The sequence below is a fragment of the Zeus faber genome (assembly GCF_960531495.2).
Source record: "Zeus faber genome assembly, chromosome: 7".
In the NCBI taxonomy this organism is placed as follows: Eukaryota; Metazoa; Chordata; class Actinopteri; order Zeiformes; family Zeidae; genus Zeus; species Zeus faber.
This window is the reverse complement of record NC_137203.1, coordinates 16321809-16337772: the sequence shown is the minus strand read 5'-3', so window position 1 is coordinate 16337772 and position 15964 is coordinate 16321809. Positions and strand designations below refer to the sequence as shown.

The 15964-nt window shown below is 43.3% G+C and overlaps 2 protein-coding genes across 2 annotated transcripts in view; one reads left to right on the top strand and one right to left on the bottom strand.

Annotated features, from left to right (window-relative positions):
• The window catches only part of LOC307232520 (membrane-associated phosphatidylinositol transfer protein 2-like), a 43448-nt gene extending 31852 nt beyond the window's left edge, over positions 1 to 11596 (bottom strand). The window contains exon 1 of the mRNA XM_080003557.1: positions 11517 to 11596. The gene's annotated coding sequence lies outside the window, so the exon portion shown is untranslated. The remainder of the gene's footprint in view (positions 1 to 11516) is intronic.
• A 2265-nt stretch (positions 11597 to 13861) lies between these two features.
• mtrfr (mitochondrial translation release factor in rescue) lies at positions 13862 to 15628 on the top strand. Its single transcript, XM_080004532.1, has 2 exons — positions 13862 to 14272; positions 14982 to 15628. Exons 1-2 carry the CDS (start codon positions 14012 to 14014, stop codon positions 15201 to 15203), a joined length of 483 nt encoding a protein of 160 aa, XP_079860658.1. The 5' UTR covers positions 13862 to 14011; the 3' UTR covers positions 15204 to 15628.
• Positions 15629 to 15964: the final 336 nt, after the last annotated feature.

Genomic DNA, 15964 nt, shown 5'->3' with positions numbered 1-15964 from the left:
TGGAAGTACGACAAACACATTTCTTATCAACAAAAACTTTAGGGAATATATACCGTCCAGTCCATTAAATACTATCATGATAGCGAATTCAACAGACCAATCCACATCAGTGGCTGTCATCTTGGTAATGTCCCTCCCTTTTTATCGACATAGGGAGCGGGTACGCTTCACTGAGGTCACCCTGTTGCACCGCCATGTTTCTTCTCCAGTAGCCCAAAACGGACAAACCAAACGCTGGGCCTAGAGAGGACCTTTTGTGTTTTTTCGTGGCCACTGTCTCTTCCACGGAGGCAGTCATGTTGCACCGTCATGGAGAGGGCTATTCAGTTGGTTGTGATCTGCAAACTCATCCCTAGATGCCACTGGATTCTACAAACTGCACCTTTAAAACAATAAATAATGATTAAGACCCCCAGGGACTCACGGATTAAAGAAGTGACTAGTCATAGCCAAAAAGAAAATGTTTTAAGTGGTCAAACAATTAAAGAGAATAAAGTTGAATATAATTTGAGGAAAATGCATTTTGGATTAACATATGATTGCTACTAATCCTGGTCTGAGCACTGCAATCAGAGGGCCCATGAAAAGATTAAAGCTATTTACAAGCACTAAAAGCAGTACACCATTTCACAATAAATAACTTTGGCAAAGCTTATGAAACATTCTACTTTCAGAGTGGGATAATGACATTTGCTCCAACTTTGAAAGTAGTAAGAAAGACACACTTCAACAATCTAAGATTCACAAAATGATTCTATATTTTTTAAAACAAGGCAGATCGATAAAAATGTTGAATTTAATGTTAAATTTAAAGACCAAAGTATATATGGAGTATATAAAGTAGGAGGAGTATATAAAGTAGTATATAAAGCATAAATACACTGTCTCTGGAAGTGTCTCTCCTCCCAGGCTCTGTGTACTGGATGTGTTTGTTTAATTATAGATTTGGACCGGAGCTTATTACGGCTCTAATACCGGCACAAAAACAATCATTAATGAAAGTATGGATAGAAATAAAGAAATCATGGCGGCAAAAACATGAAAACGTGTTTTGCTTGAGGGCAAGACATATTCCTTCTGTTGCCCCTATCCTCTCCATCATTACTTGAACAGAAGGTTACCATGGAGACACAGAAGGCCCTTTCCTTATTGGTCGCCGCGATGAAGTCAGTGTGACGAGGAAAGTGGAGACGGGAGACTGATAGTTCTTTCGACCATTTCTCCTGTCTCCACTTTCGCTCTGTCGTTCTTTCCCGTGCGCCGCCTGGCACTGTTTAAAACGGTTCCAATCCAATTATCCTGCCAAGACGGGCTATTTTGATCACCGTACGGACCAAAAGGCAAATTTGGTTGGCGGTTCTGTGTCTGCCTGATCAAGCGGGATTCACTTCAATTCTTCGGCCTATCTGTTCCTGAGCCGAGGAAAGACTGAGATTCTTCATGTCGCATGACGACAAACATGAGAAATGAGAGAAACAAAGATTTATATTTGTACTTATGTAACTTCGCTGACTGTTTACATGCTCCGGATGAGTTGCGAACATGCCACGCATAGCCAAGAAGTGAGGCAAATCTACAAACAAGAAGCCCCGGAAAAAAAATCAAGTATTCCGCCCTTTTTTCTTTTTTTCATGTTACAGCGAGGAAAAAAGTGTACCTTCATTTTGGAAGATTAAAAAAAAAATAATAATAATAAAATAAAAAAAAGGGTTTTACATTTTCTCTACATACACCAGATATTGCTCTTCTGCTTTCAAATATCGAGCTGTTGGATAGTGTCGCTTAGGATAACACTATTCTAGCCGCTGTGGTCTGTGGCCCTCCCATTTTTCAAGCTCTGAATGAGAAGGGGAAAAAAAAAAAAAAAAAAAGAGTTTGAGAAAGCTGGTGTGCATACATAGGGGGACAAAAGGAGAGATAAAACAGAAAAAAAAAAATACAAGCAGCTGTGACAAATGGACAGAGGGTATGGCAAAGGGAGGGGGAGAGGGAGAGAGATGTGGGGATAGTAGATGAGGTTGTACATCTCCTTTCATTAGCTGAGCCTACCTGCTCATCTCAAAATTAATACAGAAAAATCAGTCCTTCCCAGGAGATTCGTTTGAACTATACTCGCAGATTGAAATACGTTAAATATGTCAAAAATGCACCGTGTCTTTTCTCGGCAGCATGAAAACGCCGGTCCCACCCCAAATGAATGCGGTCCACCTTGCATCGTACTGCTCCAGTAAATTCAAACCCATCAAATCATAATGCCAGAGCAATTACATTTGTGGATTTTTCCACGGGGGCAACAGTTTCCTGCAATGACCCTTGAGATCTCGATTGGACCGTCCGGATTTCCCCTCGCAAGAAAATAAAAACGCAGATTCCTCGTTGACGGAACATGCAATAAGGCAAAATGATCCATCAACCTGGCCAAACACCTCAAAGCCCCCTTTTTTTCCCCCCAGTACAACTTAGTAATCAGAATAGGAAAGCTTGCGAGGGAGAGAGAGAGAGAGCGAGAGCAAAGAGCACTAGAAACAGAGACGAGAGAATCCCTCTTGAACTGACCATATAAGGCCATTTCCAGGGATTCTCGTGGTCCCATGACTTAGGGCTAACTAACATTTTTATGGGATTCGGAGTCAGGTTTACTGCGCGGGGGCCGCCCTTTGTCACCTTTCATTTCCTTATCATAGTCGGAGCCTTACGATATCAAGGAGCCCTGTATCACGGTTGAACTGCAGGGGATTCTGACCACCGTGCACACGCCGAGTTGAATGGAGATGTCGGGCCACCTCGGTGACACAGAAGCCTTCGGCAAAGAGTGGGCATAATACGCAGCGTCTTCCAATAAAAAAAAAAAATAAAAATAAAAATAAAAAAAAGACTGCTGGGGGGTACGGAGAGGGAGCTCGGGTCTTGAAGGCGTCTATTTTTAGCCGTGGAGAAATCAGGTGTCTGCGGCCAGCGGAGAGGAACGGGGAGCGTGGGCAAAGTGACAAGAGACGGCGCTGTCGCTTTCATTTTACATGATCCCCGTGAGTCAGAGAGCGCCGACAGACACGCTGCGAAGGAAGGAGACGGGAGGGGCGCAACACACACGCAAACATACATGCGTACTGTCAGAAAGGATACGTGTCACGGGGCTCTATAGGAGCCCCCCTACTTATCATGCGATTCCTGCCCAACCCTTGAGGACGGCAGCGCAGCACAACACACCCATTTCACTGCAGGGGTAAAGTGCGAAGTTGATTCCTCTTCCATAAACTGCAAAGTGGGTAGGGACACAGGATAAGATGGATGGCAGCTTTTTTTTTTTTTTTTTAATAATTTATTTAATTTAAATCCTGATGCCTCTTCAGAATAAGACGGTTCCCCGGGGGAAGCGGATGCAAAGCAGGCTAAAACAAACGCCTCACCCCTTTGCTTACTTTTCCACAAACACAGACATCACCGCGATGAGCATTAGCAGCAATGTGCCATTAATCAGCCCACTCATCAGCGATGCACGGGGACAGGTTGTTCTTCTCTGGTCCCTGTGAAGCCCGGCGCCGGCATAAGCATCGCCTATTTTCTTCCTTCAGAGTATTAAGGAGGGAGGCAAAGCCGGAGGAGGGACGAGTGGCAGCGGGGCCCGGTGGTACCGGGGAAACAAAATGTTCCGGTCGGTGCTTGGCTCGCGCTCAGGTACGCAACGGAGGCTCGCTCTGATAATCAGTCACACTTGACGGCCTGCTTAGGAGCGATAAGGACAAAAAATTTACCCGACAAATAAACAACCCGCTTGTAATTGCTCGCTACGTTCCCAAAAGGGTCACATATTTGATACGTTTTCAATTTCATTAGGTGCTCGACCTCAATACACGTCCTCCTCAAACAGCGGGGGGGAAAAAAATGCCTTGGAAATCTCAAGTCCTCAAGCCTCTTATACAGCGAAAAATTTGTTTTAGGCTGGTTGTGCGATGCCAGAGCTCACTGTTGAGCCTTCTGGAGGTGTCGTGGTCCTAATTCAAACAAAAGATGGGTGGAAGAGGGTGCCCACTTGATAACTTGAGTGAAATACTCCCGCCGGCACTTGTAGTTATCACAGCTTGGTAGCTCACTAAGCCTGTTTGGAGCTTGGTTTATGGAGATTTACGGTGCCTGCTGCCTGAGGTTCTCTCTCCCTTGAGTGTAGGAAGTGTGTGAAGTTGTTTGGCCTCGATGGGGCTCGCATGCGTGCCGTGGCCCGTAATGATCAGCACAAAAGACATTTGATACTTCACATCAGTATATTTTTGTACGGACACTTTCCAAACTTCAGCCTCCCCGTGTGCGGCACTTCAGCGCTGGAAATGACTTGAGTTGCTTTGACGTTCAAACGGGGAATGAGTTACATTTCCAGTTGTTTTTTTGGGGGATTTTTTTTTTCCACATGCTAAACAAAAAAAAAAAGGCAATTCATGATTCAGTAATGTTATCCCTTTCTTTGATCGATCGGAAAGGGTCAACATCTGCAAGTGCTTCAAGCATTTTTGGACAACTCTGGAAAAGCTCAACTCCAGGCACAAGAGTGGGTCACTGTATAGATTTGATGCCAAGAGATTCGACCACATCGCTCTACCACCAACAAGTACAACACAGCAGTCAGAATATTGATAATAATGATGGCATATTGTTTACCGACCATGATTATTCAATAACTAGTGAAATAACTTCAATAAACACATTATTTATTTTAAAGGGCAACTTTTAGGTTGGCATACCCAGTGGATTCACGTGTGGGTCAATTATGGAGCAATTTGATTTAATAATTGTTGTTTTTTTTTAACTTAGAATTACGATAGGATTAATTTTTGTAATGCAATTAGCCACGCCCACCTAAAAATCTGACATTTCCCGCGAACTTCAACGCGGCGCCACGTGAGATGGGACGGAGCTACAGCGTGCCATTGAATGGCAACTAGAAGAGACGCTCAGAGTGTGTTTTTATGTTATTTCCCAGTTTCCTACTTGTGTGAAACGAAAAGCGTGAGCCTAACTACCTCATATCGCTGTGCACGCCTCTCCGCTCCGCAGCGGAGTGGACTTTATTCTGTAAGAACTGGATTTTTGTGTGTATATATGAAATAATAAATCCTAAACACGGTACCTCACCATCCTTAATAACTGTGAAACTTGCTACTGGGCTTTTTTTTTTTTTTTTTAACCAGCTAACTTAAAACACCTACATTTTTCCTGTATTTTTGCCTGTAAAAGGTTTCAATTGGGTTTTTTTGTTTTGTTTTTTTGTTTTGTTTAAACCATCTTCTCCATAAGCCCAAGATTGTAAATTAAAGAAAAAATGCTGAGAGGCCACGGCAAGCAGGTCATCGTGCTCCGTTTCTTGTCGTCTCTCGTGAGATTTGTATACGTCGACTGGAAGTGATGTCACTATGGACACCGTCTGCGTTGCCAATGGTTCTGTTTGTCGGGTCTTGTGTTGTAACAACAATGTTGACGGTTTATACTGTTGTTCTGAGGTTTGATCCCCTGCAGGGATGCGTGCGTACACAGGAAACAGTTACGTCGAGATCTCATAATTCAGCTGGAGTTATACAACATTCTGGGGACGACCAACAAAGGTGGAAACGTACCAAGCGGATAAGGTGCAAAAGAGCATGGCCGACTTCTGGACATAAACGTGGTGACCTTAGACCAGACGAGAGGAAGATTAAAGTCTGACTCCGTCTCACACTCAACAACTACACGTTATCGGCCCCTACATCTTTTTTTTTTTTTTTTTTTTTTTAACATTGTAGATGCGGACACGCCGTATGATTTTGCAAAGCCTGGGAACTGTGCTGCATCCTAACAGTCAACAACTCAAGCGGAATTTACTGGAAGAGCTTTTGTCACAGCCCTCCCTACAAATATCGTACAGTGTTGGTCGTCGTCGCATCGCAACCCTTGCCCAATTAAAACCACCGCGAGCCGGAGATTAACCCCCCCGTCCCAGATCCTCCGGCCAAGAGGGGAAACGAGAGGAGCCCGGCCTGGCCGCGCGGGACTCTCAAAGCCGCCGCCGAGCGCCGCGCACTACACAAACCAGGACGACAGACTTTTGATGATATTAAATGGGTTAATAGTCGGAAGAGAGGAGCGAGCCAGAGATTGTTTATAGAAAGCTCTCGCTGGAGTCTGTCAACAGATCGCGGTAAAAGCCTGCTGTTGATCACAGCTCACGCAGACACAAGTTAACAGACAAACAGAAGTCAACCCCATTTCCAAGGGGGCGTGTCACCCACGCAAATTTAAATACTAAAGGTTTGTATTTACTTCCAAGAGGGGGACGTCAATTTAAGGGAATTTTCCTTGTTAGTTGTTAATGACGTCACCAGGGGCGGGGCGCCGTGCCGCACGTACCATCCGAGATCCGGGGACTCGGCGCCAGGGGCGTTTTCTCCTCACGCCGTTTCAAAATGGAGACGCTCGAGGCAAGACTCGCCGAGCTGGTTCGCACATACGGGAATATTTGTGACCCACAACAATAAACATATCGCTTCCTCCTGGGCATCAAGAACATCCCATTTTCAAGACTGCAGGGTGTGCACTGTTGCGTTTGAAATCTCATCGATTGAATCCTCATTAGCAATGAATTGATAGTCGATTATATTGTTAACGCCCCTACCTCAGGATCATTTCGATTTTAGAGCAAGTGTGAACAGGGGGGAGGATGGCTGAGGACATTTTCTCCTCCATACCTACGGGTTATATATTTTTGTAAGAACGTCAACTGTGATAAAATAGCTGCAGGTAAAAGCACCTCTTTTACAGCAGAAGTTAGTCAGTCAATAAGGCCGGTGTTATTTTAGTGCTCGATGTCATACCTCAGAATGTGGGAATTCTATCACTCTATATTTAGCGCTATCCATGTGCATCTTATCTGCCAGCCCGTGGGTATTTTTCTACTTCACCGTGTTGGAGGGGTAGCGGTGGGCAGAGGAGCAGGTTGCACAAAGTACAAGGGCCAAATCAGCCGGGACGCTACCGTCCTTTGCCAAGAACCAGCCAAAACCTTTCGACTTCCACAGTCGCAAACCCTAGAAGCGCGACAGCCACCGCCCCCCCCGCGCAAATAACCACGCCGCGCCGAACGCACAGGGAGAAATTCCACATTGTGGTGTCACAGCGCACGCAAATCTACAGACCCACTCCTGGAAAAAGTGCCCTGAAGAGCGACAAAACCTAAAAATATACAGAACGTATTTCGAGCCATCCGCCAAGGGAGTCTTAAATGCGGTATGACTTCACCGACTTTCTCCTCAAACTGCTTCTCAGACAGGCACTGTCAGACGTGATCATTCCACGGGCAATCACCCCCCCCAAAGAAATATCATGGACATCCTTCCACCGCTTGCTCAAACAATAGCGACGTTAGAAAAGGAACGGGGCAAATAATGCCGACGGCCGTGGATGCCGTTACCACGTCGGCTGACAGGAAGCGAGTCTTGTTAGTTTCCTGAGCTCGTACTTGATTATGTAATTTCCACATGTTCAAGTGTGGTGGCGGAGGTTTTACAGATGTAAGCAGATCATCGGTTACATGTGGATTCAAGGTGTCTTGGTTTGTGTCATGGAACGGTATAGTATGAAAAAAAAGAAAAATGTAACCCGTGTCACCCGACAACACTGAAGCCTCGAGAGGAAAGCCCAAAAACATCTTCCAAGTTGAAAGGAAAAACAGAACTTCTCTATTAAAGGAAACAAAATGCCGGCTAATCACACTTGTGTATCATTATGTGGTTATTATACATTGCGGTGTTTAAGCACTGGGCACAAAGCACATCCACAAAGCACCATGTTTTCGACATTCAAACATTTACACTATTGAGTGATTAAACAATAACAATCTACTCCTTTAGACGGATAAAGAATATGATTGATGACTCCATCAATAAATATTTATGAGGTGCCTCAAACGTCCATGAATTCCTATTTGTGAGTATCATTGTAATGCTAAAAATAGAAAACATGTTTCTTATGAAAAGGAAATACAATAAAACAATTTACATGGTGTATGTGGCTGACCAGGAGAGCCGGCCTCTACTATGGCAATCAGTGTCAGATTCACTTTAAAACACAACATTTACTGAAAAGAAATATGTTCCCTTCAGGTCAAAGTACACCGTGAGAGTTACCAATCAAAACTAGAATATCAATGATCTTTACCGAGAATTATGGATTCCCCTACTCACCATACGCTTTGCCTTGCCGCATACTAAAACGGAAACCTAAAGCACTTCCTGTACGTGCTCTGTGGGTTGAAATAAGCCAAAGTAGTCCTTTAGGTGGCGAAGGGAAAACATGTAGTCGAGACACTCCCTCTGAACCACGACCCTCTGCGGTCTGCGATCACCTGCGGAGCCCGTTCGCGGCGCAATAAAAAGCAAGAGACAGAACGCCGCGTGGAGGGGGTTCCTCTAATGGAGAGACAACAGGTCCTAATGCCTGACTAAGTGCATGTTGTCTACAGCACTCCACACTGAAGTGCCCACGGCCTGGGATTCAATTCAACGGGCCCGTCCGTCTGCTCGAAGAGGACGACTCGACGGAGGCACAGAGGCAGCGGCGCAAACCTTTTCGGCAGCGGCGCCGGTGACGCCATGTCCCCGTGCAACTAGCGGTGTCACACGCAGGAAAGGGAGGTTGCTTAAATATGGACCCGGCAATAAGCCACTGCTGCGATTATGTCATTCCGCAATCATATTGAGAACGTGAAGAGGTGTGGGGGCAAAGAAAGAAAGGCAGATGTCCACATAAGGGAAACGGGTTGGGCAAATATCAGCCCAGCTGCCACGATCAAAGTCAGGCTAGTTACGACATCTATGAGCACAGAAACATCTCAACATTATGGCTTGTAAAGATATCAGTCCACACTGGGGAGATAAGGGTTTTTAGTCTTGGGATGGATAACATTAGTGCCGGCGCTGGCTGTAATTGATGATCTTTAGCTTATGATGCAATTTATCTTGTGAAATGTTTTCTTAACCAGTATGTTGAAGCCAAACACTGTCTTAATAGAGGGGATTTTACACATTTTATTTTGGACATTAAATACACAATTTGTGCATTTTTTAATCTTTTATTTTATATAGACACGATCAAATTGATTGTGTAAAACGGGAAGGAAATTATGTCAGAATTTCTCAGAAGAGAGCCAAATGTCAACAGGGTGGCTTCTAATTTTGTCCGGAAAAGAGTGCACTGAGATCTCAACATTCTCCTGCAGTTGACTTGAACAGTCTACGTTTTCATTTTTGGGAAAAAACTTGAGTAAACAAAGTCAAACAGTGGACTATTCAAGTCTACCACTGTGGTTGTGATAGCCCCGAACGGATGCACGGTGTGTTATAAAAGACGAGCACTGTTGACGGCCAGAACTCGCAGGGCAGGCTTCAGCGCGTCCAGCAGGGATTGAAACTTGCACGCGTTCTTCGATACAATATTCTTCGGGCCCGGTATCATGATCCGGACTCAATCCAGACATTTATCATGATGATGACTATAGTGCTGACCAGGTCATGTATGCCTGTACTAAAGCTGCACACTGGCTTCTTTGAACAAACTCGGGCAGTGACGTCGACTTCCGAGAAACTCTTCATGATTAATAAGTGTAGCACACAGAAGAACGTGCTCGTATGAGAGAAGATGGCGGCGAGACGGAGCAAAGTGTGGTGTTATTTTACCCAATTTGATTAAAAAAAAAAAAAAAAAAAAAAGTAGATTGCTCGTTGTGTGGGATGAGGCCGTCAGACCACAGTTCTACTGCTGTGATGCGGCGTCATTTGCAATTTTCGCCTTTTTGTCATCTCTGGTAAGACTTGTTTTTCGTTTGGTCACCGTAGAACTTGGGAAAATTAAAAGAATCGTTTTAAAAAGCACCTGTTATAGTTCTATTATTTATTATTTACTGGTAACTCTTTTTACTTGCAGTTAATGGTCTATGTTGGGAGGGGGGCGATGACGTCACAGCTAGTCAACTAATCGGCTGAAATTGTTCTTAGTCATCAACCACAAAAAAAACAAAACCAAACAAACTGAAAATGCCCATCTGGTCACAACATTCTTGGATAAAGCCGGAAATAAGTCACAGGTTAAACATTAGCAATTCACAAAAAGCAACCCTGCTTCGGTTGCAGCCAGATCCGTGTCTGGGCAGCAGGGGCTACGGCAGCTTCTTCAGTGACTCACCTACAGGCCCTGCAGTTCAGAACAGAGGAGCTCAATTGTGAAGAACAAAGAAGGGAGAGCGCAGCCTGAGCAAGAACCTGCTTGCAGCAACAGCAGCTCGGGGGAGTTGGATGCGAGTATTTAAGTTTGCATTCGCGTCCGGGGCAGGGTGATCGGAGGCGGGCGTGAAAAGCCATGAGTTACCTGCTGGGTAAGGTGGAGGAAAGGGAGCACAACTCTAGTGTGTATGCAAAAATACTGACAGGCTCTTGTGTTTAGATATTTACTGTAGTAATATTGTGTCATGTATTAAAACAGGAGGGGGGGGGGGGTTGTAGGTCTTATTTATTGACATTTTTGTTGTTTTCCTCTCCACTGTTATTCTATCTTAGGGCTCTGTCAGTCAACTTACTACAACTGTGACCCGGAGTGGCGTTTCAGAAGTTCTTTTAGTGCGTTGCGACGCAGCTCAATAGGTGATGAATGGTATTTGAAGAATGAAGCGTGAAGATCCACTGGAAAATAAACGTGAATCCCAGTTTGTTTTTGGTTGTTTTGGTTGTTTTTTTTTTTACTAAAATTAACTTAAACAAGACCCGGTGTGCCCTACTGACCACTGCACATGTAGGATCTCAAGAGATTTAAAACGAAAAACAGGCTTCAATGAAAATAACCACCACGGTGACCTAGAGTAAACCTGCCATATTTTACACCCTGTGGGTCATTTAGTTGCCTAGCAACACGGCAGCATGGTAATCACTAATTGGTGTGTTACAATGCTCGGCACATACCTGGCGAAGCGCAGCCGCGTCCAACTTCATTGGTATTTATTATCTTCCGCGTGGTTCACCTGCACCGGTCGTTCTCTTTAACCAAAAATAAAAATAATAATAATTTAAAAAAAAAAAAGCGTCCGTGAATACTGAAAGAAGAGGGGTATCAGCGACCAGCCGACAACGTTCCCATTCACAGTCCGTTTCCTTTACGTGGCTGCTCGGCGCTTCGGCGCGCGGAGCGGAGCGTGTACTGCCCAGGACACCGAGCGGAGACACATCGTCTCAGCCTCACGGTGAATCGATCAAGTGGCGGTAGAAATTAAAACAACGACCCAAATCTCGCCCCCGTTTACAAAATCGCGGCATCGCGGCCATTCACGGACCACGCGTTTTGACTCCCTCTGTGATCGAGTGTGTTAAAAAAAAAAAAAAAAAAAAAAAAAAAAAAGGCCAAAACAACCGCCGAGTGAAAATGTCCTTGAATATCCAGTTGGATCCGCACGGGCGACGGACCCCTCCGGTCGCCGCGGAGAGGGGCTCGGGGTCCAGGGAGGTCCTTACCGCCTCGTGGGGTTCGGCGTGGGGCTAAAATAAGGGTGAAGCCTCGCCATCCCGGGGCTGCTGCTTCTCCAGCGGCAGAGCAACACTTCCCTCCTGGTGTCTCCAGACGGATCCAGTCAGACGGCGGCGGCGGCGGCGGTTTGAAACGCCCCCTGTCGGCCACACGGCCCGGTCGCACAGGACGACGGCCTACGTACTTCCGCACGTAGAAGTTAAAAAGCAGAAACGTTCAAACCAGAAACAAGTGGAAACACAACTTTTCTTTTATGATTTGGATATTTTTACATTTTATGTATTTTATTTTGTATTATTTGTTTTATAATATATATTTCTGATAATATATATATATTCTTTTTTTGTTTAGCTTATTGTGTGTGTGTATATGTATGTATGTATATATACTTTTTATTTATTTGTTTCCTTTCTCCGACTTGGTTGTGCACAACCCTGGGCAAAAACAAAAACATCTCTTGAAATTTGAGATACTGATATTTTTCAAGAAGATGGATGCTGGGGTTTTTTTCATAATCAAATGCCCCTGATAGACAAATCGTATAAAGCCCACACGAGTGACACGAGTGTCTTTATGATATAAAATGTATTTTTTTATTCTTTTTGGCTTTCCCCTGGCATATTGCATGCTGTTACTGCATTGTATTTCGTTGAAAGACAAAAAAAAATACAAATAATAATAATAAAACCATAACATAATTATTAGTCTACGCGTGGCCGTTAAAAATAAATACAATACAAACATCATGAATGCTATGATAATAATAATGGTTTTATTAGTCAGATGTCACGACAAAAACAAAAACACACAAACCAGTTTCATGTCTTTATTTATTTAGTGCTGATACGGCCAACATGGGTGTTCTGGTTTAGTTATTGACATTTCAGAATTGACATATGAAATGCGGAATGTTTGGTTTGTTGACTTTGCAACTGACGTCATAAAAACCTTGCAGAGTGTCCGACGTCATAGTCTCTGGTGACAAACACAGCTTGTTATACGTGTACACTATTCTTACGCCTATTGCAGTGCATATCAAAGGAGCATGAAACCGAATTCTCCCATTAATTATTAAGGATTTGTCCTCTCAGACTCTTCACATATAATTGTACAATTATCCCCAACCTTGTTGGTCCGCAAGCTGCACGCCTGCGGACCAACAAAGAGGACCAGTGAGTCAGATGCACACTGGTGGTTGTATTCATTATTATCAGAAGAAAACCGAACATATATGACTTCGTTTTAACTAGTTCCATTCTGTCCACGAGCATGCTGATGTCAACTGGAAGATGCACTGGTTATACTCTACTGTTATACTGTTATAGTCCATGACATGCATCCACTCTCTAATATCGCCCTCACAAGTCTTGAAATATTTTCTCTCTCAAAATCCACATTCTGTTCATCCGTTGGCGTTATTAGTCAGACAGCCTCTTAAATCAGTCCAACACACGGTGGCGACAGTGATTTAAATACAAACAAAGTGCAACGACGAAGAAACGGATGCTGCCCGATTGGCTTATTTGTTTATTTCTACGTTGTGTGTACTGTATAAACATGTGTGTGACGTCAGTACATTTTCATATTCGAGGGAATTTGTCATGGTGAGGATTGGCTGCTGAACAGACAGTACGTATAACAAATAAAAAGTAAAAAAAAAAACAAAGAAATAAAAATAAACAGATATACAAAAATGCAGAAACATATATGAACATACAAAATATACAAAGCCTGATTCTATGCACAGGATAAGTTATTGGTATAGCTATATAAGGCAGAATTATATACAGTAGGTACTTGTGTTTTAATATATATACACAGTATATATACACATATATAGACTAGTGATAATTAAGTAAGTACGCTATATTTAGTAAGTATGCACAATTATTCTGGTTTTACACTTCGAATTGTTGATACAGAGGTTTGTATAGGTTTACTTTTTTATCTTTAGCTTTATTGTTGAAATTATATAACCTATATACAGACACACATATACATTTTATTTATATATGTATGTATATATATATATATATATACACATATACATATACATATATACACACACACACACACACACACACACACACACACACACACACACACACACACACACATTTTACATATATATATACATACCAACACACACACACACACACACACAACAATGTTATTATAAGTTATAAGTTAGTTATTGGTGGATTTATTTCTTATTATTCTAATTGTTTGATTTTTTACTGACATGAACACTACGTACTGCTCCAGTCCGGTAGATGGGGCTGACCCACGTAATAGCTGACTTGCAAAACAGTAGAAAAAGACGCGGCGCTTTTCGGTGTGAACGTCGCCCTGTAACTGTAAATCATTTACCACTGCGTTCGTCTCGCTCCATCTAAACCTATATACAGTACAGTACTGGCGTTCATGTTGTACTACTGTACTGTACTGTACTGAATTCGGCGATCCCGTCCGACCCGGTGAGATGGGAGCTGTTCTTCCCTGGATCCGCTCCGTGTACAGCGTGTCCAGGAGGCTGGTGCTCCGTCCCGGGTTGGGCTCGGCTCCCGCCGCCCTGCCGGGTGTTTGGTGCGCTGGGAAGAAGGACCTGGTCGACCTCCCTGCCCTCAACGAGGAGGAACTGGAAGAAAGCTTCGTCAGAGGATCCGGACCCGGGGGCCAGGCCACTAATAAGACCAGCAACTGCGTGGTGCTCAGGCACACCCCCACCGGCATAGTGGTCAAGGTCCGTTTATTATTGGCGTTTACGTTGCATGACGTCATTTGGCAGACGCTTTCGTCAATAAGCACATTTTGTCAAAGGTTTCAAACCGCTGTATAATCACGGTAAGAGCCAGCGACACCTTCTCCAGCGACAAGCAGCACTAATATGATCACCCTAAAATACCCAAACAAACAGTCACATTACCATATACAAAATAGTATATGTAAAATAGCCCATCCCGTATGCATGGGTCTATTCCCTTTATTTCTATTTTGTACCCCCACTCAGTATATTACCTTTTGACTCTTGTTTTATTTTATTTTATTTTTATTATATTTACTTACTGCGTTATGTCTTAGGAATCAGTTAGTTCAGCTAGTTTAGTTAGGTAGTAATTACTTTAGCTATTGTGTTCAGTTTAGTACTTATTGTGCATAATCTCCGGGTGCATTGCAATGACATTTCACTGCATTTATGTATGCTCGGATGCATAAGTATGCGACAAATTGACATCTAGAATCTTGAATCTACCACTGTCAAACCCCCACTAGCACTCATCTATTTTGGTCACAAGACAAAGGAAAACCGTCAACAAATAACTGTTGTGAAGATTATTGTCTTTGTCTTGGGGTAACACAGCCCTCAGGTGTAGAAAATATGTGCGTGACCTGTCATTTATATATAAACTCTTGTTAAACCCTCGCATTGTACTTTTACCCCCCGCCCACAGTGCCATCAGACGAGATCTGTGGAAATAAATCGAAAACGAGCTCGGCAGATTTTGAGAGAGAAGCTTGACGTGGCACTTAAAGGAGAGCACAGTGACATTGTGAAAAGGAGGATGGAATCCATGCAGATGAAACAAGAGAAGAGGAAGAAGGTGAATGAGAATCTGGAGAGGAAGAGGCTGTTTAAAGAAGCGCTAACAGCGGAGCCCAAACCGGGGCAATGATGACAGAACATGGATTGCGCCAATGTACAGACTGCACTATTTAAATATAGTCTATTCATTAGAATAACTTGTCAACGGCAGGTTTTGTTTTGAAATCAAGAGTTGATTTCAGTGTGTGTGCGTGCGTGTGTGTGATTGAGCAGGTCATCGATAGGGCATGTGAAGTTTGATGGTTGCTATGGACTCCGGTCGCCATTTTTGCGGGATAACTTCCATTCAATTGCATAGTGGAATAGCTAAAATATACGAAATGTACAAAAATGGAGGAATGAAGGGAGACAAAGCAGTGTCGAGGTTTCACACAAGATGTTTGCGAGATTTTCTGTGGCAGATTTGCACCTAGCAAGTCTTCCAAGCGGCTTGCTCCAGGAATGTGACATCAGCTCCACATACCTGATTTTTTCACCTAAACTCATTTATCTAAAGTTTCCTTCATAACCCAAATTGAAATAAAAATTATATTTTAGTTAACATTTTTGTCTCTTTTTTTTCTGTGGATGACCCCTAGACTTTACAGCTTGATGGAATTAATGTATGAGTGCATTGTGCCAACATTTTAGGGGTTTTTTCAGTTTATAATGTTAAGAAGTCAAAAGTAGAACTTATGTGAAGTACGGAATCGGTTTCTCTGACATAAATTAAAACTAAACACCAGTTAAAACATCAACATTGCCCGATACTCTCAACAGACTTGCACCGCCAGTGGGGAAACAAAAATCCATTTGTAATGTTAAACAGTTAGTATGAACAAATGTTGCTAG